This window comes from Etheostoma cragini, chromosome 9, assembly GCF_013103735.1.
Source record: "Etheostoma cragini isolate CJK2018 chromosome 9, CSU_Ecrag_1.0, whole genome shotgun sequence".
In the NCBI taxonomy this organism is placed as follows: domain Eukaryota; kingdom Metazoa; phylum Chordata; class Actinopteri; order Perciformes; family Percidae; genus Etheostoma; species Etheostoma cragini.
In genome coordinates, this window is record NC_048415.1 from 23,248,565 (window position 1) to 23,273,661 (window position 25,097).

A 25,097-nucleotide genomic window follows, 5' to 3' on the forward strand; every position below is an offset into this window, starting at 1 on the left:
AGGTAGGTAGGAGGGCTGACACCTTCACCAAAGCACTGGCACACCTCCGTGTTTTATTTTAATGTGACACCAGGGGCTCTCAAGCTGCCCCCGCGTCTCTCTGGTTGTCACGTGGTGGTTGACTCACACTCAGGTGTGACAAAAAGTTTTAAAATATGAAGCATGTTTTTTTATTTAGCCTGCTGCTTAAAGGAAACTACTGCTACAGGAATGCAACATACATTGAATGTCTTAATGTGGGACTGTAGGCTACATTTTGAAAGAAGTAATGTAGGCTACAACAAAGACTTCCTCTACATAAAAAGTTTAATTAGTAGTATATATCCTACTTAATCACTTCAAGCAGGATATATTTATATGTAACCCTTAAAGTCGTTTTCTAGGATACGTATTGTCTGTTTTTTAGTCGGTATGCCGTCTTGGCTACGTATTGTTTGTAACGTCTTGTCTCTCTTGTATTCTTGAATTTATGGTGAAACCAAAGAAGCTTTTTCACATTTGTGGACAATAAAGTTTTTCGTATTAAATTGTAGTCTACATATTTCCTTTGGTCTAGAAGAGCCCAGGTGTGATGTAGGCTATAGGGATATAGAGAATCTGGTCACTATGGAAATGTCAGATTTAAGAAATGGCAAAGATCAGTGGGAGAGAGGCAGAAGGGGTTTTTAGTATAAATGCACAATAGGCCACCTGTTTACCTAAAGCATAGCATGGTGTAATGCAGTATTGTATAGAAGCCTATTCATTTTCATTTTGCCATAAAAACACAGAAGACTCCTATTGGCTCTAGATTTGCTCAAATCTACCCCTGATAAGGTGTGCAAGTTGTTCTCATCATGTTGGAGTTTAGTAATGGAAGACAAAGTGAGAATTAATCTTTGAATAAGGTGTGAAATACTTTTGTTTTACTCAATTTAAGTTGCTCACATGCAGATTTTATGAGAAGGCTGTAAACTTGTTCTCAGCCCGAGCACTCTGCTGGAGTATTTGCCGTAGTGATAGAAGTTCAATACCACTGCAGGGAATGAGTGTGTGTCTGAACTGGACTCTTCCCAACAACATTATACCATAGAGATAGACTCGGATCTTTGGCTGCATTTCAGAATTAACACTCTTTCTACTCTTTTCTAGTACTTGTTTTAGGGAGTGATTCTTACCTCGTATCATAGACGGTGTACAGCCTTTTGTTCCCATCGACAGCGTTCCTGTAAATAAAAACGAAGAAGGAATTACTTTCTGTGTCCAAACAGTGCTGACTCTGCCTGACTCTGGCTTTTTCCCATGTACCAGCTAAAGATTTGTTTCTGAACCCAGTCCTGAAACCACATCGTCAGGAAACAGAAGAACCAGAAGGCTTTCACACAGAGTCCACATTTCTAAAGATGCTGCACATGCACAAACAACTTGTTCCCGTCTTTAAGATCTTAAAACAAATCCCCCCTTATACAGTTGTGAGTGAGTTGACCCCCGGTGGAGATGAATGTAGAATGATAAAATATTCTGTGGACTTCTAATTGTGCTGCTGGGAGACGTGTGTGACTTATTGTCTCCTCCTGCAATCTGGACCATTAACCAAGAAAAAAGAAAATCTGGATCTGTGTCCCACATAAGTCAGGCCTACAATAGGCTGCACTATGACAAGGGAAAGAAACAGATGAAGGATATAAAAAATAAGATTACAAAAAGAAACACTACAAGGGATTTAAACATTTTCTCACAATACCACTTCCTGTTCCTAAAATCTGGATATCTGCAGAAAAGGATCTGATCCCAGGCTCCTCTTTGTTTCAAATTCCAGATCCATAACTCTACTCACTGCAGGGGACTCACTGGGATCAATGCGGTGCGATTTACTACAAGGGTGTAGCTGTACACCGTTTCTTAAGAGGAGACTTTCAAATCTAATCTTTTTGTTAGGTTTCTGCCTGTTTTATTACTATTGCTTCGTCAGTGGTCGGAGTTACTTTCTCACCATATTGTGACCTCCGGGCTGACATCACACTCAACTCAAATACATGTCACAAAGACAGTTCACGCAGTACGAGCTCAGCACAGCAAATACAGGGAGCCTGACAGAAACCTGCATATACTGGAATGAGGATTGGTCACACACTGGAATTCCCTTTATAAAAGACAAGCAATCTGACATATTTCATCAATGCATACCTACTCTCTACCCAGGACTGTACAATATTGTTTTTTTTAATTGACATTGGGACATCAACCTAGGCATTAGGAAAGCTAACTCAACAACACGTCTTTTTTCGTTATAGTTGTGATAGTTTTCTACTGTAGTAAATATCAGGAGAAATGTGCACTTTAAAGTGTAACCATGTAACCAAGTGCCATTCCTTTTTTGTAGGCCTGCCTTTTATATTCAAATGAATATTCAATTTGTTCAATAAAAGACAGTTGGAAAGGTTTTCCTTTCCACTTCTTTTTTAATATAACAATCAATTCATTGTATTTCAACAGAATACTGTCAGCAGCAGAGAGGCAGAACTGAGTACACTTTAATCTCTGTTCATTTATCACAAGTAATATCAGTATCGTGGTACTCCAAACGTAGAGCTTCCTCATCCGGTGCATCCCTATGTCTTGCCTTGACTGCACATGTTGGCAGAACAAGTTCATACAGCACCATGGCATGCCATTTACAACCCTAAAACACAGATACAGATAAAAAGGGAGAAGCCCACTGCATCACTGTAGGGGCTCTATGTCTGCTGAACTTTAAGACTGTCACATCCCCCATCCTATAGACTGAGAATATTTGGCTGATAAAGCTTTTACAGCGTTTGTGTTGTCATTGATATTTTATCCTTTTATTCTTTCCTTTTCTCTCTCTCCTCCCCCTCCCCTATCTGCCTCTCCATCCCTCCGGTACAGCAGCTCTCCTCCGCTCTCTGGCCAGACGTCCTCCTGCTTCCCTGGCCGCACTGCTCGTCTCTGTAGACCGAAGTCTATCTGCATGGCTCTGCCTTTGGACACACTATTGGATTTTTTCGCAGAGCTTGCTGTGTGCTCGCGGCTCCTCGGAGACCCAAACTAAAAAGGATGGTCAGTCAGCAGAAGTGTTGGGAAGCCTTTAGGTTTCCGCTGCCAACCTTTTAATCGCCGTGGGGCGAAAATAAAACCTCGCTGACAGTGGAATTAGTCCACATCTTTCTTTCTTTCCTCCACCTCTCTCTTCTCCGTCTCCCTCTCCGATATGCAGTTATTGTGCGCCGATGGAGGTGACGTTCATCGGAATTGATGCCAAACAGTAAACCGTGCAATCTGCGTGTGAGATCCAGGCTCCAGCCTATCTACGGAGCTGGACAACTTTGACTGCGCATCGTCTTGTGTGGTAAGCGTCGGCGACTGCGGCTCCGCGCCGGTGCACCGGCGTTGTTACAGGCCAGCCTACAGTAGGAGATGTAGCGGGACGTGTGGGCATGGGAGAAGAATAGGCTACAGTAGTGTACGGGGGGGCGGGGGTAGGGGGGGTCTGCCACTGCAGCTGGAAGGGGACCTGCACCGGGTTAGGCTGATAGAGAACCGCGGACGGGGGGGAAGAAAGCCGGAGAGAGAGAGAGAGGTATTGACACTTTCCCTCCCACTGAAGGTAGGGATGAGGTGCATGGGTGAGTCGTGAACGAGGGGGGTGCAGTGGAAGGTGCGTACAGTCACAGCAACACTGAGGGGCTTCATGCTGAACCCGAAGAGTCCGGCTGCGGTGCAGAAAGGAATGCGGGATTCCAGCTGTGCGCGTGTAGATCCAGGTAGAGTCGTTGCACCTTTAGGTAGGAGTGGATATCCAGTGGTGGGGAACAATACAGCACAGCTCAGCCTGTGTCCTTTCACTAGTCATCAACTTATAGAATGAATTAGTGAAATTGAACAGAGGCTCCTGCATTGGGGGGGGGCTAAGGGACAAGGGTCCAACAAAGAAAGAACACGCTGTTTGCAGATCGAAGAAACAGGAACTTTGCATCATCACCTTTTCTTTTTCTATTTATAATAATTCAGTCATCCACTAACAGCTGTCCAGATGTTGTCCTGTAGTGTTTAGAAAAGCCAGATTGTAATGTGTACACATCTGGGTGCATTGAGATTGCTGCATTGGGTGAAACTGGCAGCACATTGCTGTGCTTCTGTGATGTAGTAGTGAAATAATGTGTGCACCTGATAAACATTTACGGGTCACTTTACACCTACATGCATGCAGAGAGGGTCAGATACTAGCTGCCAGTTAACGCCTGCAAGGAAATCTTTAATAACATGGTTGGATATTTATTATTCAGTTTGTTTTCAGAGTGAAACTACTAGAAGGGGGGCGGTACAGTTCATCATTATGGAGTTAAATTCTGTTACTACTGCTTTAGCTTGAGTTTAAAGCAGCCGGTCAACAGAGTTGGCAAGGTATTGTAGTTTTAAACAAGGGAGGATGTCTCGTTCCAGGAATGGACGATGGGATGTGCTACAGCTTTGCAATGAGACGTCTGTGGGTCTGTGTCTTGCTTGTGAGCATCACCTGCCGTCCGAGGTAAGGAACTCACTCCTGGAACTTTGCAGGACAACATGAAAGCACATTTTGAAGAATTCATCTCTAAGTGAATTGACATAGCGTTTTAAAGTTTTAAGTGACTTTTTTTTTAAAGTACTTCAGGGTAGATTATCCTGGGTTATCTCTGGTTTGAAGAGTTGTGTCTTTCTAATTAGTTTCTCTGATGCACTTCCATCCAGCCTCTCCCAGGATGTAACTGGAACTCCCAAAGAGGCAGAATTAAATGACAACATTACCATCTTCACACGCATCCTGGACGGACTGCTGGACGGCTACGACAACAGGCTCCGCCCTGGACTGGGAGGTAGGCGGCCAATTGGATGTACAAAGCCCAACACCTCTGGCATAATTAAAACAGTCACACATTTGCTAGGTGAGAACTAGGACTGCACGAAGTGAGGAAAGTGTACGATAACGTTGAATAGCGCGATAACGGTATAACGGTGATAAATCAACACATATCAGATATATTCAGTTCTGCTTTTCTGCTGGGTCAATATTCTGCTCAAATACAACAAAAGAAAGGAAAACATTTCCAATGTTCTTTTATTGACCACAATGAACATTGGATTCAATATGTAAGGCACCCCTAAAAAAAGAATTATAATTCCATTTGAAAGTGCAGTTGCATTTTTAGTTGCAATGCGTTTATGCGCAAGTTTATATTTCAATGACGATTTGAAAATGATATATTGTGGCATAAATGAGAACTGAATATATAATAATGAAATTATCTTGAGTGGGTCTCTTTTTTAATAACACCCAATACAGAAAGCTCTGTCCCTTTGGATCCAGATGAAAGAAAACCATGTTGTTCAGCCTCTGCATGAAAGATTACCGCCCTTCAGTCCACACAGAGAGCCAGGCAACATCTCTCTTCTGCTCATTCCAGACATGGAAAACGTGTCTGCATTCATGAAGTCTTTGACAAAGAGGCGTGATCAGCTGTTAACGTCTCCTATAAGTATGATTTAATGGCAATGGAAACACGCTGAAGCAGATAGTACGCTGGCGTGACCTTGAGAAAGCCAATATTCCTGTCATAAAAAGCAGTCCCGTGGGTATTATCAAAAAGAGGGATGCTGGGACACGGAACACGGTCTAATGAGAACAGTGCTGGAATGGAACTATGCACATTTACTAAATCTTGAGTCTTTTCTTTTCATGTCACTTTCTAATTCTACTCTGCTAAATTTCAGAGAGAAAAATTGAACTTTTTACTTCACTAAATCAATCTGACAGCTATAGGTTTTAGTTTTTTTTATCAAAAATGAAACTTCCCATCAATATAAAGGCCTACAAGTCCAGCTGAAATGATTAATCACTTAGTTGATTGACAGAACTGTTTGGATAGTTTCCACTTTCAAAAATGGGATGATCTTTCTGCATTGAGTACTTGTACTTTTATTACTTTAGTACATTGTCCTGATGATACTTACATACTTTTACTTAAGTTACATTTTCAGCGCAGGAACTTTACTTGTAAGGAAGCATTTGTACATTGTAGTATTCAAACTTTTACATTAGTAACAGACCTGAACACTTCTTCCATCACTGAATGCTATTTGATTTCAGTGTTTTATTGTTTTATGAAACAGTACAGAGTTTAGATCATTAAAGAGCAACACTATTAAATGTGTGTGTGTCATGAACAATATTTGGCCCTATATAAGTACAAATGAACTTTAAGGCAGTGCATACACTGTGTCTGCATCGTGCTGGTCCTGCAGATGTTTGTCCCGGGGGGACTAAGCTGCTCTAACAGCGTCAGGGTGTCAAGACTGTTTGGAACATGCTGCAGGGAATACAAAATCAAGTTACAGTAAAATCAGCATTCTCTTAAATAGCTACCAACACATGCCTAATCCTAAATTAAAGTTGGTAAGTTACGGAACCTTAAAAAGTTCCAATATGTACTTTAACAAATTGAATTGAAAAAAACTGTAGTTTTATATTAATTAACTCAAAACAAAAGGAACGCCACAGTGTCTTTCTAATATGAGACCAGCAGGAGTCGCCAAAGTCAAACATTTCAAACCTTTCATACAGGGGCTTTAATAAAACTGTTATAATATGTAATTAATTTAAAAAAAGGCTTGATGTCATGCATGGACACCTTCTACCACCGACTAAGTATTGTGAGGTAGTGCTCTCCCTCTGTAACTGCTGGACCAGAAGTGATGGTTTCTCTTGGATTAGTCATTCTTTTGTTCTCAAACCGACCGGTCCACACATCCAGCCTCTCTGTTATTAGGGGAAGGAGTGATAATCCCTCTGTAGAAGGGAAACCGTTGCAGAGGACAGCAATCCTTGAACAGTACATCTGTAACTGAACCTACCCTCCGTCTCATTGGATTTATCACACCGAGTGGTATTCCTTTTTTAACATTGCTAAGTGCTACTTTGCTTGGGAAAGTTTCAACTGTGTGGGATGATATTTCATGAAAACAATATGAATATATAAGAAAATCCTAGCATTGAAGTTGCAATGTGTCAAACAACCTTGTGATGCTCAGCCCCAATTACCAACTAGTACACATTATTTGAAGATATATTTGAAGGATGGAACCAACAGTTGAGTAGCTTTATCACTTCCAACCTTCACCAAACAACTCAAAGTTTGACAAACCCAACACTGTAGAACTGCATTTGCTAGTAAAAGTATCTATTTGAATGATGCTGCATATACAGTAGATACTGCAACAACCTGTACCAAGGTCAGGGTTAGGGAAGTTGGAAGTTGGTTTATTATTCTCATTTAATGTATGTTATGTCACAGAAAACAAAAAACGTGCCTTAGGCCTTCATATGTAGAATAGGTTCTGAATAATAATGCATGCACTAATCAAAATATGAATCTATTGTTAAGACTCAGAGTATTCTTTGTATTCTTACAGAGAAGGTGACAGAGATCAAGACCAACATCTTTGTGACAAGCTTCGGTCCAGTCTCTGACACTGAAATGGTAAGAAGCTCCTTTTGGTATGTTACATTCTAAACTTCTACTAAATATAATAATACAACTCTATGAACGTATTTCAATTTGAACCACCACTGGATACTTAAAATTGAAATATATTACTTGGAAAACCATATATCTGATTTTTCCTGAATTAACCTCTTTTAAATTAAAATTTATTGATTTGCAATTTCAAAAATGGATTTTGAATAACCAGTGGTCACAAATTCAGATCCCGAAATTCAAGTTTCAGTATTAAAAAAAGAATTGATTCAGGTTGCACACATTTAATTGGTCAATGTTTATTAACGGTCAGTCAGAGCTCATTACTATTCATGAGCTGGGTAAAGGATGCTGATAGGCAGGCTCTCATTGGCTAGCTGTTAGCCAATCAGACTCAAGCAGCTTAGCTGGTTGATTATTAATGAGAACCGGCCCAAATGGAGCTGGGTCTTCCTGCAGGCTTTCTCTACCACGCTAGAATGGCTTGAAACAAGGTAACCTTGTAATTTTAAGGTAACCTTACCAGGACATTTTAACCTGTGTTAATTGTGTAATTTTGTTCTAAAGGAATACACTATTGACGTGTTCTTCCGTCAAAGCTGGAAAGATGAAAGACTTTGCTTCAAAGGCCCAATGGAGATGCTTCCCCTGAACAATCTCCTGGCCAGTAACATCTGGACTCCGGACACCTTCTTCCTCAACGGGAAGAAATCCATCGCACACAACATGACTACACCTAACAAGCTCCTGCGGCTGAAAGACGACGGGACTCTGCTCTACACCATGAGGTAATCTCTCCCACGGTTAAACTTTTATCCTGCTTTTTTCCTAAATTTCTTTTCCAACCACTCAAACGACTTTACACCGACCTTACTCCCATGAGTCCCATGAGTCCCATGAGTCCCAGCTGTATTCAGTCATTCTTTTTCTCCGTCTTGACCAGCGAGTTTCCAACAAAATCAAATATATTTGACATTATCGTAATTCATAAGTCTTGGTGGTGAAATCTTATAGTCTGTGACTAAAACTCTGTGACCTTATGTCAGATTGTCTTTGAGTGAGCTGGTGTTGGACTTTAGTCTTTTTCAAATGCATTTTAGAGTCTTCTATTGTACGGTAGGCATAGGTACATACTCCATGTCTCAGTGGTGCATTGACGCGTCATCATGTTGTCCTCATACTGGATGCTGGAGGTCAGAGGAACTCCGACACTGGGAACTGGGTCTTCCACTCCTCCTCAACCAATAACTGTGTCTCCTCATCATAGAAACCAGCATGGGCTTTTCTGCTTATCACTGCTTTAAAACTTCACATGAGGTAACCAGGACTCAACTCATGTGTATGAGCTGCTATGGACATGTGTAAAGTGGCATTTTATGTTATTTAAAAGTCACTTAAGAGATGACCCATTCATTATCAGTTGATTGATTAGCAGATTTATGGGTGAGAGCAACACATTACTGTCGATACTTTAGAAAGAAATATAATATCCGAGATAGAAACATCTCATTTACATCCACTTTCATGCCTTTGCTGTGTCATTGTCTTATCAGGACAATAAATCCTCAGAATCAAATATTAACAAAGGAAATTGGAGGAAATGGACGAGGAGGGCATGTCAAAAAATGACTATTGATCCACTGACTTTAAAATTGCTTGAAATCTACAGCACAATTGCTAATACTACAAGCCATTAGTAACGGCTTCCCAATGGCCCATTAATTGGTCGGTGTTCTGGGAACAGATTATTAGAGAAAGATTTCACGTCTGCATTACTCTCACATATTGCTTGTTCACAGTACACGCAGTGTGGCCAGCTAGTGTTCCATGGAAACATCTCTCAGAGAGAAGACCGTTTCAATCCAGGCTGCGCAGACCTTACAGTACACTACATATTTATTATAGATCATAACACTCCCTATTAATCTAAAACATAAGATGTCTGCGTGTTATAACAGTGATGGTAGTGATTTAGCTTTTCTGTTTCACGTGGTAATTCATCTGCACTGTTGGCCATAATGATTTATTAAGGATATTAGTCAAGCTCAGAAAATATCAGCTACCCAAAGCTAGGCTAAGCTATCCATCTTGCAGTTCTCCACTTTATAATACACACTGGTGAGGAATCCCTGCTTGTTATTTATTAACCAACAGTCCAAAAACAGAAGACATCAAGCAAAAGCAGCAGCTCCTCTCAACTATGAATCTTTGACTTTCTTATTTGAAAAAGAATTAATAAATTAAAGACTGACAATCAAAATAGTTGGAAATTATTTTCTGTGGATTAATCAAATACTGTCTGTTCAGATTGTGTTATATTATTGAATGGGGACTTAAATAATAAATCACAGAGGGACACTTTGTTTGCAATGTACAAACACACACATTGCATAATAGCCCACCAGGGAGTGATGTATGCTGTAACAGACCCACTGTAAGTCTGATTATACAGTATAATATATATTTTTATAATATACAGTGTTCAGTATAATTCTCCTCCCTTTCTCACCACTACAGGACAGTGGTGTATGACGTGTTCTGTATGTTGATGTGGGTCATACATTTTTTGACTATTTAAAAAAATGTTTTTACAGCTGTGAAAGCAGACGACCTTCAATATACTGGAATTCTGATTGTATGTGATGTATGTATTGCATCAGTATAATATAGTGTGAGGTATTGTTAGTGGTATTAGAAGTACTCAGATCCTACTTAAGTACACTAAGTGAAAGTTATTCCAAATATAAATATAAAGTGAAAGAACCCATTAGGCAAATACTCCCAAGTGGTACCTAATAAAAGTATTGTTATATAATATTATGTAATGTGATAATCATATTATCGTATTATACTCTACGGTAGCTTAACCCCTTTTCATAAAGTTCCCCTTTGTATCCGCCTTGCTAAAAATGCACACTGCCCGACCGTGTGATGAATAAGCTCGGTCCAACTCTACTCTGAAGCTATAAATGTTAACACTAAGTAAGATATTAAAATACTTTTTAATGGTTGCACAATATCATCACATAGAAATATTACAGATGACCTCATGGGTGCATCATTTTATACCAATTTTCAAAAAATCCAGCCAGGTATATTTATTACTGTGGGAAATCTTCAGATCCAAACTAGAATTTGAAATACTTTATGTGTTGTTAGTTTGAACAATATTTGGCTGTCCAGCGGGCGTCTGATCACAGGAGCAGACTATCCCACGTGTGGCCAGCAGAGGGCAGCACCACATAAGGCTGTGGCGTTCACTGGCTCCTGTGAATTCAGGTTAATGCATTATACTCACTAGATGAGCTCATTTGTATTGCTTTGTTTCCAATAAAGCTTTATTCATGCATTTTTTGTAATTCCACAGACAGGTGGCAGCATTACTCCATGAAATAACCCTCAATTGCTTTCAAATAATTCTCGAGCTCATTTTGGCACACACAGTTGCATAATCTTTCCTAGATAGATATGATCACGGGTCCCTCTGGTGGCTCAGTTGCCTATTGCTCCGTGCTGGGAAAATTAAATTTGACTCTGCTGTTAAGTATCAGAGACAATAATGAAGACAGACTATGATTTTCATTGGGTAATGGCTGTATACCCAACTAGGCACAGCCGTAATGAAACAAATTATTCATAATAAGAGAGTATGTTCATTTGTGAAAATGATGATCATTGTGATGATGATGATCATTTCACACTCTGACTTTGCACACTTCTTCTTTCAGACTGACTATATCAGCAGAATGCCCCATGCAACTGGAGGATTTCCCGATGGACGCCCATGCTTGTCCCCTTAAATTTGGAAGCTGTGAGTAAACACGCCTCTAAGCAAATGCACACAGCGAGTAACAGCAATTAATAACGCAGGAAAAGGTACAGTTGAAATGTTTCATGATCACAACCTAGACATCGGTAACACATTAAAAGTGTTACCACCCTCCCTTTCCTAAAATACACAAGGTCACTAGTGAGAAAAGTGGCGTGTGCTGTCGTATGGACATGACATCAGTTTCAGAGTTTTTATCCATGCAGGGGATATCGGGATGGCTGTACCGGCCTGTGTTTGACAGCCTGTGTCCCTCCGGTGGAAAGCTATTGTTATGGCAGTGCAGGATATAGTCGTGTAGACACTGACACACTTGTCCTGATTAAGCCATTAATCAACATGTCAGGGCTGCTCTCCTGCATCCTTCACTGCCTCAGCTACACTTAATGGGAAATATTTCAACCACACAAAGTGGAAAAGCAAGGGGCGTGCACGTGCACACACACACGCACACACACACACACGGCCATAGCACCAGATTCTGGGTCCTGTAGAAAGAAATTCTCAATAGGTCCCTTCCAGCATCCACAGCATTTCATTCTAGCATTTGTTTTGGGTGCCCCCACCCCCAGTCTGACACCCCTGCATACCCTACCACACACACACACACACACACACACACACACACTCACACTCACACTCACACTCACACTCACACACACTTACTAAGGTAATCTTTAAAAAGCCAATCCGACACCTTGCACAGCTAAACCACACGTGTGACTTGTGTCCCACGCCTTCTAAGCCAGTTAGGTTGCCTTACATAGCTCCAGCGGTACAGAAATATCTGGGGATCTCCTGTTGTGTAAGTTTAAGATTAACATTTGAGGTCTTCACTCCCACTAAGGTGTGGAGGGTAATCTCCAGCCTCAACTCTCTCTGGGCTCTGATGCAGAGTCACAGGAAGCTGCAGGCTCCCCTCAGTGTCATTTCGCTACTCCTACGCCTGCTTTGGTCACCCCCACGAGACAATCAGAGCAAATAACTGAGACTGTGCTGGCCTGTGTACTTGATGCAAGCCATCTGATGTCGATTAACTTCTCAGTGTGCCTACAACGTCAACACATGATTGTATTAATTATATGAGGTTTAAACACTGATGTTTTATCTGCGGCCCTGTAGATTCAGTGTAACTGAACTGTGATTAAATTGATTTCAGTTCACTTTATTTATCTCTGCAAGGGCGAATGTAAGCAGCAGCTCATGTATATATATATGTATTATATATACGGTATATATTCAATGTGCGCTCAAAAGAAATAGCATACAAAAAAGAAAACTGTTTTACAGTTGGCAGAGGTAGATCAGTTGGTCTATCAATGAAAGCAATATCTGGCAATGGGAACAGAACTTAACATGTTCATCATCAAATGTCATGGATGGAAACGCCAATCATTTTTTTAAATGCGTGCTACATTTAGATAGAAACCTGGAAACTGTTCATCACAAAGCCAAAAACCATCATAGGCGATATACTTAACCTAACGTGATTGCTAATGGATACACAATTAAATGGATACATGTAAATACTCAAAAAGAAGTCAAAAGCACACCATTTTTTTTAGCAGTACAAAAAAAACTATATGATGGAATGTTCTCAGCATTTGTCACGATTAGGTTTTAGAGGGTGGTGCTGTTCATCTTGAGCTTTGATCCTTTATCTATTAAAACAGAGGTGGCAAAGTGACCTGTACCCATAGACTGTATACAACTAGACTATTCCTAACTTAAGAATAACAATTACTTTGATGGCCATAAAATGATTATCTAAAGCTAATGTCACAGCAAATGTTGTGTTAGGTTCTAAACTGTTAAAGTTACCATGGTGCAGTCTATCCTGTTTTCTCTGACTCCATTAACCCCAACTAATCCTCTGACCTAATGGGCTGAAGGCTTTCACGGCTACAGGAGACCTGGCCTTTGCCGTTGCGTTAATCACTTCCCGTGGACTGACCTTACCGTCAGTCTCATCCTCTGCTTCCTGTTCCTTTCACCGTAGTTTCAAACTGTCGCTGGCGCTATACAGTTGGAACAATTTAAAAGAAGTGTAAACTGGGTAGAAAATATTTGGATGATGTAAACACATTGAAACAAAATATATATTTGCTATTAGCTGTGTTGGCGTGAAGCTAACGCCACATATAGTAACCCCAGTTGTCTATCTCTGCTTTACTATTCTAATGTTGTCACCCATTTAGTTTATCTAAACCTCTCCTCCGTGAATGTCTGCATAGTTCTCTCTCTTCTCCACCTCCTCTCTTGTTTTAGTTATGGCTGAGTTAAACAAAGAAAATCACTACCACTCGCAGATCTGTCGGTTCAAAGTACAATATGCAGTATTTTACAAAAAAAAACAATGCAAAAGCAATCTCTCTCAATCAAGTGTGTGGCGGTTTCTGTATTCTGCCCTCTGCCGGGATTTTCTCTTTTCTTTTGATTTTTATGTGTGTGGGTTGTTTATGGGCGTCAGCAAAGAAACTTTGGGCCCCACGTGGGTGTGTAACCCCCAGCCAATAACAGCAGCCCATTCTTAGTCCCACTACCACATCATTTGATACTGAGGAACAAATTTAACAGATACACACAGACAGGATAAAGCTGTGCATTTGCATAAAGTGCTGCACATTCCTGTAAAAGTGTTTATTTTATTTTTGCTTTAGAATGTAACTGATGTGAAACAATCAGAAAATAACGTGTTACTTTGATTCCACTGCGTTGTTCGGTGCTCCCTTATTTTCAATTACTCCAAGCCAATAAAGTTTTTTTTTCACCCCTAAACATGTATTTACGTATCACAGACATCAGCCTCTCTCAAACTCAAAAAATGCTACCACTCTATACTGACACCAGATATGTTATGTGTGACAGATTAGTTAAGATAATACAAACAGAAATACAATGAAGATACAGTATTGGATTGGGAAAGAATAAAAGGGAAGAAAGAACAGTTGTTACCCACCATCACTGAACTTTTTCACATATCTTTGGTATCTACAACGTACTGTAGTTCCCATTGCTTTGTTGGAGACACTTGCAATGTGGTTCTACTGCTGTATATGCTGTATATGTTCTTCTAGCACAGTATAAGATATGACAAAAAATATGTTTACTGCAAATCCTTACTTCTTATCAGTGCAAATGCTTCATGCCTTTTTTAAATCTGTATTTGTTTTTACAATTTCCTTTCTGTCTGAAATATTAGAGAAAGTTGTTTACAATCAGTTAGTTCATTAAAGAGCACAACTTTAGTTCCACACAGCACAGAGCCTGGTATACTCCAAGTTACAAAAGATGCTATAGAAGCAGATTCCTGTGAATTCTTTTGTGGTCATTTTGCCATACTTCCATCAAAGTAATGTGTACGTCTTAGAGAAAAGAAATTCAATTGCTGTCTTCTAACACCACATTGCTGGATTAATGCAATACTTTTAGATTGGACACTGCACTGCATTACGATAGAGAGTAAGAGAGAGAGAGAGAGAGAGAGAGAGAGAGACACACACACACACATACACACACACACACACACACACACACACACACACACACACACAAGGATTTAGTGCATCTACAGTATTTGTGAGGTTTGTAGTACAGTACAGTTTGAGCGAATGAGAGGGTTTTTGCATTTTCCAGAGCTTGTTTTCAAGATGAACTTATGTTTTTGAAATTGGAATCAAAGGCTTACCATTAGTCGTGCTTCACACACAACTGCAAACAAGCGACTAAAATACTAATTCCAGCGCTAAAAGGTCAACCCTGTGAGTAAATCCTTCAAGGCAATCCCTCAACACGGTGGCAACATTCACATATTATATGGTTCCATTAACATCTGCCTATTGTTAAAACTCAAACTGATTACAACAGTTAGTGACACAAAGTTAATCTCTGATAATGAAGCAAAGTGGGTGAAAGTTCACAGCCACGCCACATTTCTTAGCTAGGAACATCTAACGCCTCCTTCACACATGCAGTCTATCCCTCAAACGTTCTGGCGGGGTCATGTGTGTATGAAAGCAGGGACACACATTCAGGGAAATCTGTAGCGCCAACTTCTCACCTCAAGACCTAGTAGCCTTTCGAGGTAAATGCAGGTAGGGATGTGTTTTGAAAGACAGCAGTAACGTAGCAGGGATGGGCATTTAAAGGTTAAAGCTTCCACATGGAGCGGGCGAACCCAGCACAAGACTGCGTTGATGTTGAATCCACGACTTTTTATAGTGAAAAATTAAAATGCTTTTGCATTTCTGTGCCAATATTTTTTGTGGGTGACTTGATAACTAACAAGCACACTTGTTGAATATACAAAAACATCAGAGGACATAGGCAGCAGAACAAAAGCAGCTTGTCGCCCGCCATGTTCCTGATAATAATAAAATAATAAACGTCTTCCACCACGCACACGTACATTCGGCCTCTCCCCATCTTCTTTCTTCTGTTGAGTTTTTGGGCTGCTGGACTGCCTGAATAGGTTTTCCAGTAATTAACCTGAACTATGTGTGAAAGAGGCTCAGAAGCCGAGGACCCAACGTGTAAACAGTTTACAGGATCTGACGGATGTTTCTGGAGATTCAGAAGCTAACCCTGGTCTGACACGGTTCTGCTCTCCTACTGTATGTACTGTGCTGACACCACCACAAAACACGGCCTGGAGGTTTTTAGTCTGTATTGTCTGTATAACCAAAACCTGATATATATATTCCCATCAAAGGACTCCAAAACCATTTGGTTGTCATCAAACTACGTAAAACCATGTTTAAAAAAAAGCTACAGTTGCATTAATTGACATTATTTCAATGATAATCATCATTAAAAATGGAGTTTATTTAGAGACTAGGACATTGACCTTTGACCTGTCTCTGTCACTGCGCGATGTGAGTCGAGTGAAGATGGAAAGAGCTGAGGATGCGTCACTTTGGGACTTTGCTCGGAATCTGCGGAGGCAGAATTCCGCAGAATTTCCCACACATTTTAACAAATTAAACTCTGAATGTCAACACATCCCAAGCAGAAAAAACTTTCCGCAAATGACACAGAATTTCATTCTGCATCACCACCTAAAACTGTCAAAAATAACCAGCAGATTCCTTTTGGGTCTGATAATAACTGGTGTGAATTTACCTGCTTAACAGTGGGTCTGTGTTAGGATTTAGAAGTACCTGGACCGGAAACCAGACCTAAAACGTACAGTAACTCTTACATAATCGTCATTTATCAAAATCATCTTTGCTTGAACAACAACAAAAGCTGATAGAGAGCATGAAAATAATAGACAGAACAGGCACACTTCCGGGCGAGTTATGGGGAGTTATCCTGTTTTCGCTTCAGCCACTGCATACTGCGTATGGGTGTGTGTGTGTGTGCACATGCTGCTCAGTTTGTGATGGAAATCAGGAAATGATTTTGATTTGATTCACCACATAACATGACATTACGTTACACTGGCAGAAGCTTTTATCTAAAGTGACTTTGAATTTCACCGTACACACATCAGGAGCTGTTTGGTGAGCAGCATCTTGGAGAGGCTCTTCTTTCAGAATGAACTCTTTCTGCTTTAGGAATAGTTAAAGATTGTGATTAATGTCCTTATTTCATTTGAGGTCATATTTGATGAGCAATGTAGTGATCTTCTGACCTGACATGTACATCTGAATAACCTTAGGAAACAGATCATATATAAAATAAGCATTGCTTGCTTTCATGCTCTAAAATGTCGGAAAATAGAGAAAAAGTCAAAAAACCTGAAAATATTTAGATCCCCATCATATATGATGGAGAAAAGCATTAAACATTAAACCCTCCCATGTGACATGTTGGACCATTGGCCATTTTTAGCCTAAAAACCTACTTATTGAATTAAGAATTGGAATTGTGCATTTTGTAAACTGCATATCAACAATGTTAAATTTGTTGAATACTAAACAATTTGTACTATATCTGCCTGTCTTGTTTTCATAGATGCGTACCCAGTCTCGGAGGTGGTGTACACGTGGACGCAGGGAGCAGCCAAGTCAGTGGTGGTGGCAGAGGAAGGCTCCCGGCTCAACCAGTACCATCTGATTGGACAGACTGCAGGGACAGAGGACATCTACACCAGTCGAGGTACTCAGATTAAAGATGACCTATTCAAGGCACCGGGTAGCTCACCTGGTTGAGCGTGCGCCCTATATACTAAGGCTCAGTCCTTACCACGGTTGCCTGGGTTAGAGTCCGACCCACGGAGTGAGAGAGAGGGGGGCTCTCTCTTCCTCTATTCCTGTAGTCAGCTATTCTATCAAATAAAGGCCAAAAAAGCCCCAAATCAGTCTAAAATAAAAAGATGATGTTCTATCATACACACCAGCATCTATACATTTATGTGGCTACATGCCTCCAATTATCTTTTATCCCAAAGTTTTTCCTGCCTGTATAACAGCATTCATCCAGAAGCTTCAGGCAGGAGCGGGCATGTTAAGCCCCCACTTCAACCCTATTACTCAGCTCTGTGTTATTACAGGGGTGCCATCCAAAGAAGAATTTTTCTTTTTTTCCAAATCAAGCTGGATAGAGACAATGAATGAATTACAAGGATTTGAAAATGCCTCCCACACATAGCCAGCTGTCTCTGAGGCTGCCAAGAGAAGAGGAAAAAAATCACTTATCCATGGCCTGAGCCATTGGGTCTCTAGGGTTAATCCGTATGCAGGCCCATCAGCAGTTGTGCTTTTACTGAGTGACGTCACGGCTCAGGGATTGGCTGCAGCGGCGGAGACACGTTGGGGGTGGCGGGCGAGGGGAATCTGCTTAATTCTGTTATGTAAAGAAGTATGATAATACATTTCTGCTGCTTGTTGCTGGTGGGTTTATTACAGGGGGGTGTTCCTATAGCCATAATGTATACAGAGGTAGTTTCCTAATCGCATTTCTGCCGGGAAATACACTGGAGATTGTACTCAACGTGTACTCTTAAGTATGCTGCAGAGCTTTTTAGGCAGCAGAAGAAGAAACCTAGACTGAGTTGAGATTAGCACACAGGTTGCGGTCTTTGTGTAACTCTGTCACCCCCCCCGCATGGCTCAGACAAACAGAGCCAGCATGGTCTTAGTTAGCATTGCTAATCTGAGGTGAAAACCCTCTTTAAAAAGACAAGAATAGCTACGCAAAGCTCTCACACTGGGCAGAGGCGACCTTTGACCTCACAGGTTAAGCCGAAGAGGATGAAAATGTAGACACAGGAATTGAATCGATAACCCTCGACAAACCTTGTAATTTCACTACGTTACACACAGCAGTGCTTTCAGATCAAAATAGAAAGCGGCAAAGCTCAACAGATGGTTTAGAGCTGTACTCACCAGTTAACCAACATGACTGCATTATTCTCCGCTATGAATGGCAGTTCCCCGCGGACACTCCAAAAACCAAACAGTAAAATCCACCACAACTGCATTTTCACGCCTTGGAGATTTCCATCCACGTCCGAGCCCGGCAGGCGGTCAGATCAGAGGGGGGTTTGCCCAGTCGTGCCACCACAGAGCAGGGCTGCTGGCTAGTAGTCCTTGGACCAACACAGGTGCCCTTTTCATTAAAGACATGATGCTTTTCGCATTGCACGGACCATCCAAACTTTTCTCCCAGTCCCTCTCAACCGCCCTCTGCCTCACTCATCTGTGCACCTGCTCGTAATCACTGCTGATCCAGGTCCGTTCTAGTGCTCGAGCTCAACCAGGCAAGGATGTATGTTCCCAATCAAGAGTGGCCTGGCCTGACAGAATGGGATGGCCTGCCTGCTGCGCGCACGCACACACACACACACACACACACACACACACACACACACACACACACACACACACACAGATACATACATACACACACATAGAAAGAGTGAGACACAGAGAGAGAGAGAGAGACACAGAGAGAGATATACAGGGTGCAGATTGTGACAAGGGATTAGTGAGACAGAAAAATCGGATTTTGCCAGGAGAAAGCAGCAGTCATCTGTGGAGTTTATCAGACTCCATGGCCGAAAGGGTTTTTGAGAAAGAAAAATCCTTCAAATGAAATCTTCAGTTGATTAACAGGATATGATGATTTCCCCCACAAACCTGTTTTTCAGTGATTTTATTCACACTTTCATATTTAGAGTAGTCCTTCCTAGAGGTTTTCAAGTAAAGTTGACTTATACAGCACTCAATCACAGCCTCTGACTACTCAACACCCAATGATTAAAGGGAATGAAAACAGAGATTTCTAATGCCTGTAAGCACAAAAAGAAGAGTGTCAGAGAGAGGAATCCCCATCCAAAGCAGGTCAGACAGAAACTAAATGATCATTAAAGCCCACAAACACCAAATAGGTCACCTTAATCATCATGGTCATCACAGAGAACACACTCAATCTAGGGACATCCGCCTGTCTCCGTCACCATGAACCTCTACCAGCAGTGTTCCTCTGTAGTAATACCAGCAGTGTTCCACTGTACTAATACCTGTAGTAATACCAGCAGTGTTCCTCTGTAGTAACACCAGCAGTGTTCCACTGTAGTAATACCTGTAGTAATACCAGCAGTGTTCCACTGTAGTAATACCAGTAGTAATACCAGAGGAGTTCCACTGTAGTAATACCAGTAGTAATACCAGCTGCAACTAAAGTCTGGATGGCGGTTCATTTAGCAGGTAGTACTGTCGTACAGCTGGATGTTCTTCCAGATGACGTCACTTTTTGCCTTCTTTGTGTTGCCGTTCTATACTCCCTTCACTTCGGGAAACAACAACCACAGCCTCCGAGCTGGCAAACTGCACGCGGGAAATGGCAAGTCTTGCTGTAGTAAAACTACGCATGGCGATATGCCGCTACTCTAAATAGCTCACGTTGCTGTGTTGTGTCAACAGCTAACTTCATTTCATATTTATGAGGCTTTTTTTTTTGACAGGGTGCAAATGTTCCACCAGAACAAGTTCCTTCCCAAGACTATTTTAAAGAAAGGCCAACCACCCAGACGGGTGTGTCTGTGTGGAGGGGCAGCGCTGTGGGGACAGGTCTGGTAGTGAAGACTAGTCACGACCTAAAATAAGAACATTAAAAAGAAAATGACACGTGGCACTACTACTACTACTACTACTACTACTACTACTACTACTACACACATCTTGGGTGAAAAAATATTACATACAAATATTATGTTTGGCAGAGAATAGAGAGCTTGCCGCCCACATTGTCAGAGAGAAAGTCAGCAGTGTTGTTTTCACAATAAATGATATTCCAGATAGAATATAATAAGGTGCAGTCAGAACAGATAACTATGTACATGAATAGTCAGATTGATTGGTCTGTTTTAGTGGGTTTCAGTTCTGTTGTAACTGTTCTATTATCTACATTTACCCTCTTAGTCATTATATCCACATTACTGAGGATTATTGATTTTCTCTATATCGTCCAGCCTTACTTTTGATACACAGAGTTGTTGTTTGCTTGGTTTAGTATCAAATCACATATTCCATCCACGGTTACATCCAACACCATTTCCTTCAGTATTGCGGCATACTATCTTCTTCATTATCCAGAGTAAGGATAACATTGTCCCAAAAACTGAAACGGCAACACTTTGAGCCTTTCCTCCTCCTTTGTCCTGCTGTTTCCTACAGGCCAATACACCGTGATGATGGCTCACTTTTACCTGAAGAGGAAGATCGGCTACTTTGTCATCCAGACCTACATGCCTTGCTTCATGACTGTAATCCTGTCACAGGTTTCGTTTTGGCTCAACCGGGAGTCTGTGCCAGCGCGGACTGTCTTTGGTGAGTTTGAAACACATAGACAGACACATCAGCCAGTCAAACTGTGGAAATTACCAATTTTACATCTTATTAGTACGGCCATAGGACTACGTATGTATACGGTTTTAATAAACCTGTAAAATTACTGCAGAGTCTTTAATCTAAAGTATTCATTTTAAGCTTAATACATAAAATGTAAGCTGAATGAAATCATGCATGCATACTGTAACCTGGTGTTGCTGCTATGATTTATCTACAGTGCTCTGAAATGTGCCCCTCCTTTTACTACGACTTCATCTGTTGCAATAGAAACAGAAAGTCAGAGGTTAGTCTGGTTCGTCAAAGTGACCCAGTTTTCTCCACCACCAGGTGTGACCACAGTGCTCACCATGACCACTCTCAGCATCAGCGCTCGTAACTCTCTGCCTAAAGTGGCTTACGCTACTGCCATGGACTGGTTCATTGCCGTGTGTTACGCCTTTGTCTTCTCCGCACTCATTGAGTTTGCCACAGTTAACTACTTCACCAAGAGGAGCTGGGCCTGGGATGGGAAAAAGGCAATGGAGGCCCAACAGCCCAAGGTATGTATTGTGTGTGTGTGTGTGTGTGTGTGTGTGTGTGTCCTTGTTGATCACACATCGCGAAGGCCCAAACCTGGCTGACTCACTGACTTTCACCACAGGTGATGGTGTCTCTCAGCTTGGTTGTGAATGCAGATTGTTGGGTTTCTATCCGGCAGCCTCAGTATTGCCCCTTGGTTGGTAAAAGGGGGGTATGTAGATGCCAACAATGCCTAGAAACAGGAAAAGGAAGTTGTTGGAAGACGGAGAAGGAACTGCAATTTGTAGACCGAATGACAGCTATATATCGGTATGGGAAACAGGAAAAATGCTGGACAGAGTTCCTGTCTTCCAGTATTATTATATATTATATTCTCTTCTAAAATATGAACAGAAATAAAACTAAGATTTCCCACCCATATTAGAAAAATAACTATGTTTACATACACACTGATAATCCATTATTATTCAGAATATGACAAGTATTCTGAACTTGAGTCATGTAAACAGCATATTCCATTTGGATACTCTGAATAAGGCCTTATTCTAAATGTAGCATTTTCCATTTTAGATAGTTAAAAAAAAAGAAAAAAAAAGGGTTAGCCGACTGCCTGGAAACAGGATAGGAGTGGAATATAATCATTACCATTAATCATGTCAACAACTTAGTAGGAATCTACTGCAGTGCTCCAATATTGGTATATTCAAGAACATTTGATTGGAAAACAACAACAAGACAACCAACTGATATTACAGGTCGTGCTGTATTCTATCTTGTTAAATAATTACTATTAATATTCACTAGTACGTCACAGCAGCTTTAAACCCTACTGTGAGATCAGGATATCAATAGCTGATCAAAAACAACTCCCATGTTCTCCTCTACTCTACTCATTCTCTCGTCTCTGTGTCACTTCAGGAGTGGTAGTGTGGAAAGGAGGAGTAGTGGACTCGACGATGTATAAATGATAATAAAATAAGAGATGAAGTTCAGAAATGGCGGATCAATACATTTGCAGTTCCGTGGGCCAGTGTTGTGGCACAGCGCCAGTTCATTACTGGCCAAGGACATCGATCCCCACATTCAGCCTTCCCTGGCCCTCTGTTATTCCCCTCATAGAGTGTGTGTTTGCGTGTGTGTGTGTGCCTGCCTATGTTATAATATAGCTTAGTTTTATTGTGTTTGATAAATGTGCAGCACCTCAATCAATGCGTTTTCTCTGTCCCCACAGAAGAAGGACCCTTTGGCTCTGTCTAAAAAGCCCAACAACACCTGTTCGGCCGGTGTGAATTATACCACCAACCTCACGAAGGACACAGCCATCTCGACCATCTCAAACAGCACGGCTGTTCAGCTCAAACCCTCTGAACCCAAGGCCCCGGACCCCAAAAAGACTTACAACAGTGTGAGCAAGATTGACAAGATGTCCAGAATAGTGTTCCCGGTGCTGTTTGGGACCTTCAACCTGGTGTACTGGGCCACGTATCTCAATAGGGAACCCGTGATCAAAGGAGCAGTTTAAGCTCTGCGATCAGGATCATTCATCGTCCGGACAACCACTTCAGGATTTCATAACGGGAACGCAATACTCATCCATGCCACTTAGCCCTTGTATCATAGATGTGCGTGTTTTTTTAGGTCATTGGATAACATTGCATGTCTGTCGCTTCAGGAAAACGTTGCCTTGAGTTTGTACATGTACGACATACAAATTTTCCTAACAGACGCTTTGTCATTTTAAATCTCTGAGTCACTGATTAGTTTCCTGTTTCACAACGTTAGCATTTGGCATTTATATTTTTTCCTCGCATTTACAGTAGATGCTGGTACAGTAAGGCCAAATGCTATGCAAAACAACATTTTTACCGTGTCATTATTTGAAAGCAGCTTTTCCTTTTGTGACCCTTACTTTGTACAAATGGGCTGGAGGTCCCGGTATGCGAGGCTGGGCCCAGGCCCATGGGACTTTGCTTCCTTGTTAAAAGCAGATGAATAGCCATGCTAAATGTGTTGCCTTCAGAGTGTGATAGCTCATTATGAATGCACTAAAATCTTATTTTACTTCTTCAGAAGCCAGATTTCAAACTTTCATTAAATCCTGTCGTGTTTCTTTTTTGCTGCTTTTCTCTCAGTTTTGAATGGCCAGTTTTTTCATAAATGTAATTTTGGGGACAGATCTCAAGCTAAAGTGATACAGCGGCAGCTTGTTTCCAGGTCCCCATGTTGAGAATCCTGTACATATGGTCGTAGATTAAGAAACATGTATATATGCTTTTAAAAAAAGTACCCCTTAAGCCAGTAAGGTTAGCTTCTATGTTATGCGTATGCAGCATCACAGTGTTACTCTAGTCTAGCGCTTCATTGACTGGATATTGGGAAATGAGCAGAATAGCTTGAGCTTTAGCAATGTTGACCGAATATACAATGCTTTTTCAAAACATTTAGTTTTTTAGATCAGTTTGTCGTTTCTATAAGCTTTGATGATAACTCGCAAATATTCTTGATCAATATTTGGATGCTTTGAGCAGGATCACTTTTTGTCATAATTTAGAGTAAGAGTAGTTGAGAGACTGAGTTATCAGGTCGTCAGGCCAATCAAAGAGACAGAAAGTCACATGACCAGGTTATTCCTTTTGGACCAATCTTGTTTTTAAATCACGATATGTAATTTTTCAGGGCGAAGTTGTCATCAAATGAGTGTTAAAGCAACACTGAAGAACTTTTTCTCTTCGACCCCCCTACCGGCTGGAAGTGGAACTGTCCATTACGTTACCATTATCCTTATATCTCAACTACAGATCTGCTAGCTGATCTGGAAAACCCGCACCCAAGTACTGTACCTTAAAATAATGGTTTCAGTGGTTCACCAGCTCGGAATCCTGCATTCGCTCTCCGGCTCTCTACCGGATAGACCCGCACTCCGCGGGGTTGCCAGATCGGGTTGTGGATCTGTAGTTCCAATGAGACGTAAGGGGACAACATGACAGCTGTAATGGACACATCAGCCTCCAACCTGTAGTGGGTAGTGTAGTGTAGTGTTGCTTTAAATTAAAGGAATCATTTAATATATTGGGAAATTTGCTTTTTGGCTTTCTTTCCATGAGTCAGATGACAAGACTTCTACCACTCAACGTGTCTATACAGCAATATGAAGCTACTGCCACAAACCGATTAGCTTAGCTTAGCACAAAGACTGAACACAGATAATTCACTTAAAAGGAGCTTAAATCTTATTTTCTTTTTTGTTGAGATTTAAATTATTCTGTACACTCAATCTGAAAATACAGCCATAGCCCAGTTAGCTTAGCTCAGCATAAAAACAGAAACAGACCTCTGAAGGTCCCTCGTAAACACGGTGCATCTCGTTTGTTTAATATCTGAAGAGCCAGAGAAAAGACGTTGTTTTAGCCTGAATGTGGTGAAGGAGTTCTGTAACGTTGT

General features: G+C 41.1%; 2 protein-coding genes across 5 annotated transcripts in view; one reads left to right on the top strand and one right to left on the bottom strand.

Moving 5' to 3' along the window:
• gabrb3 (gamma-aminobutyric acid type A receptor subunit beta3) overlaps positions 1-19,107 on the bottom strand; it is a 47,906-nt gene extending 28,799 nt beyond the window's left edge. The window contains exons 1-2 of one of the 3 annotated variants that reach the window (XM_034880809.1): positions 18,672-19,107; positions 1,158-1,205 (exon numbers count right to left, since the gene is read on the bottom strand). In XM_034880809.1, coding sequence (XP_034736700.1) covers positions 1,158-1,205; positions 18,672-18,766 — 143 coding nt within the window. In that variant the 5' untranslated portion in view covers positions 18,767-19,107. The remainder of the gene's footprint in view (positions 1-1,157; positions 1,206-18,671) is intronic. The other 2 variants (XM_034880805.1, XM_034880807.1) reach the window with 2 other exon arrangements.
• gabra5 (gamma-aminobutyric acid type A receptor subunit alpha5) lies at positions 2,924-24,515 on the top strand. Of its 2 annotated transcripts, none has more exons than XM_034880812.1 (10): positions 2,924-3,349; positions 4,444-4,528; positions 4,729-4,853; positions 7,447-7,514; positions 8,079-8,299; positions 11,240-11,322; positions 17,299-17,442; positions 20,964-21,116; positions 21,465-21,676; positions 22,888-23,178. In XM_034880812.1, exons 2-10 carry the CDS (start codon positions 4,446-4,448, stop codon positions 23,176-23,178), a joined length of 1,380 nt encoding a protein of 459 aa, XP_034736703.1. In that variant the 5' UTR covers positions 2,924-3,349; positions 4,444-4,445. The 2 variants fall into 2 exon arrangements, with proteins under 2 accessions (XP_034736703.1, XP_034736701.1); XM_034880810.1 differs by lacking the exon at positions 2,924-3,349 and adding an exon at positions 3,381-3,764 and having other exon boundaries at positions 22,888-24,515.
• The last annotated feature ends 582 nt before the right edge of the window (positions 24,516-25,097 follow it).

Excerpts from the sequence above, each read along its gene's own strand:
- gabra5 (XM_034880810.1), top strand. The coding sequence starts at position 3,692 with ATGCTGAACCCGAAGAGTCCGGCTGCGGTGCAGAAAGGAATGCGGGAT. Across the intron at positions 11,323-17,298 it reads TCCCCTTAAATTTGGAAGCT|ATGCGTACCCAGTCTCGGAG; the intron begins GTGAGTAAACAC and ends TTGTTTTCATAG. Across the intron at positions 21,677-22,887 it reads TGGAGGCCCAACAGCCCAAG|AAGAAGGACCCTTTGGCTCT; the intron begins GTATGTATTGTG and ends CTGTCCCCACAG.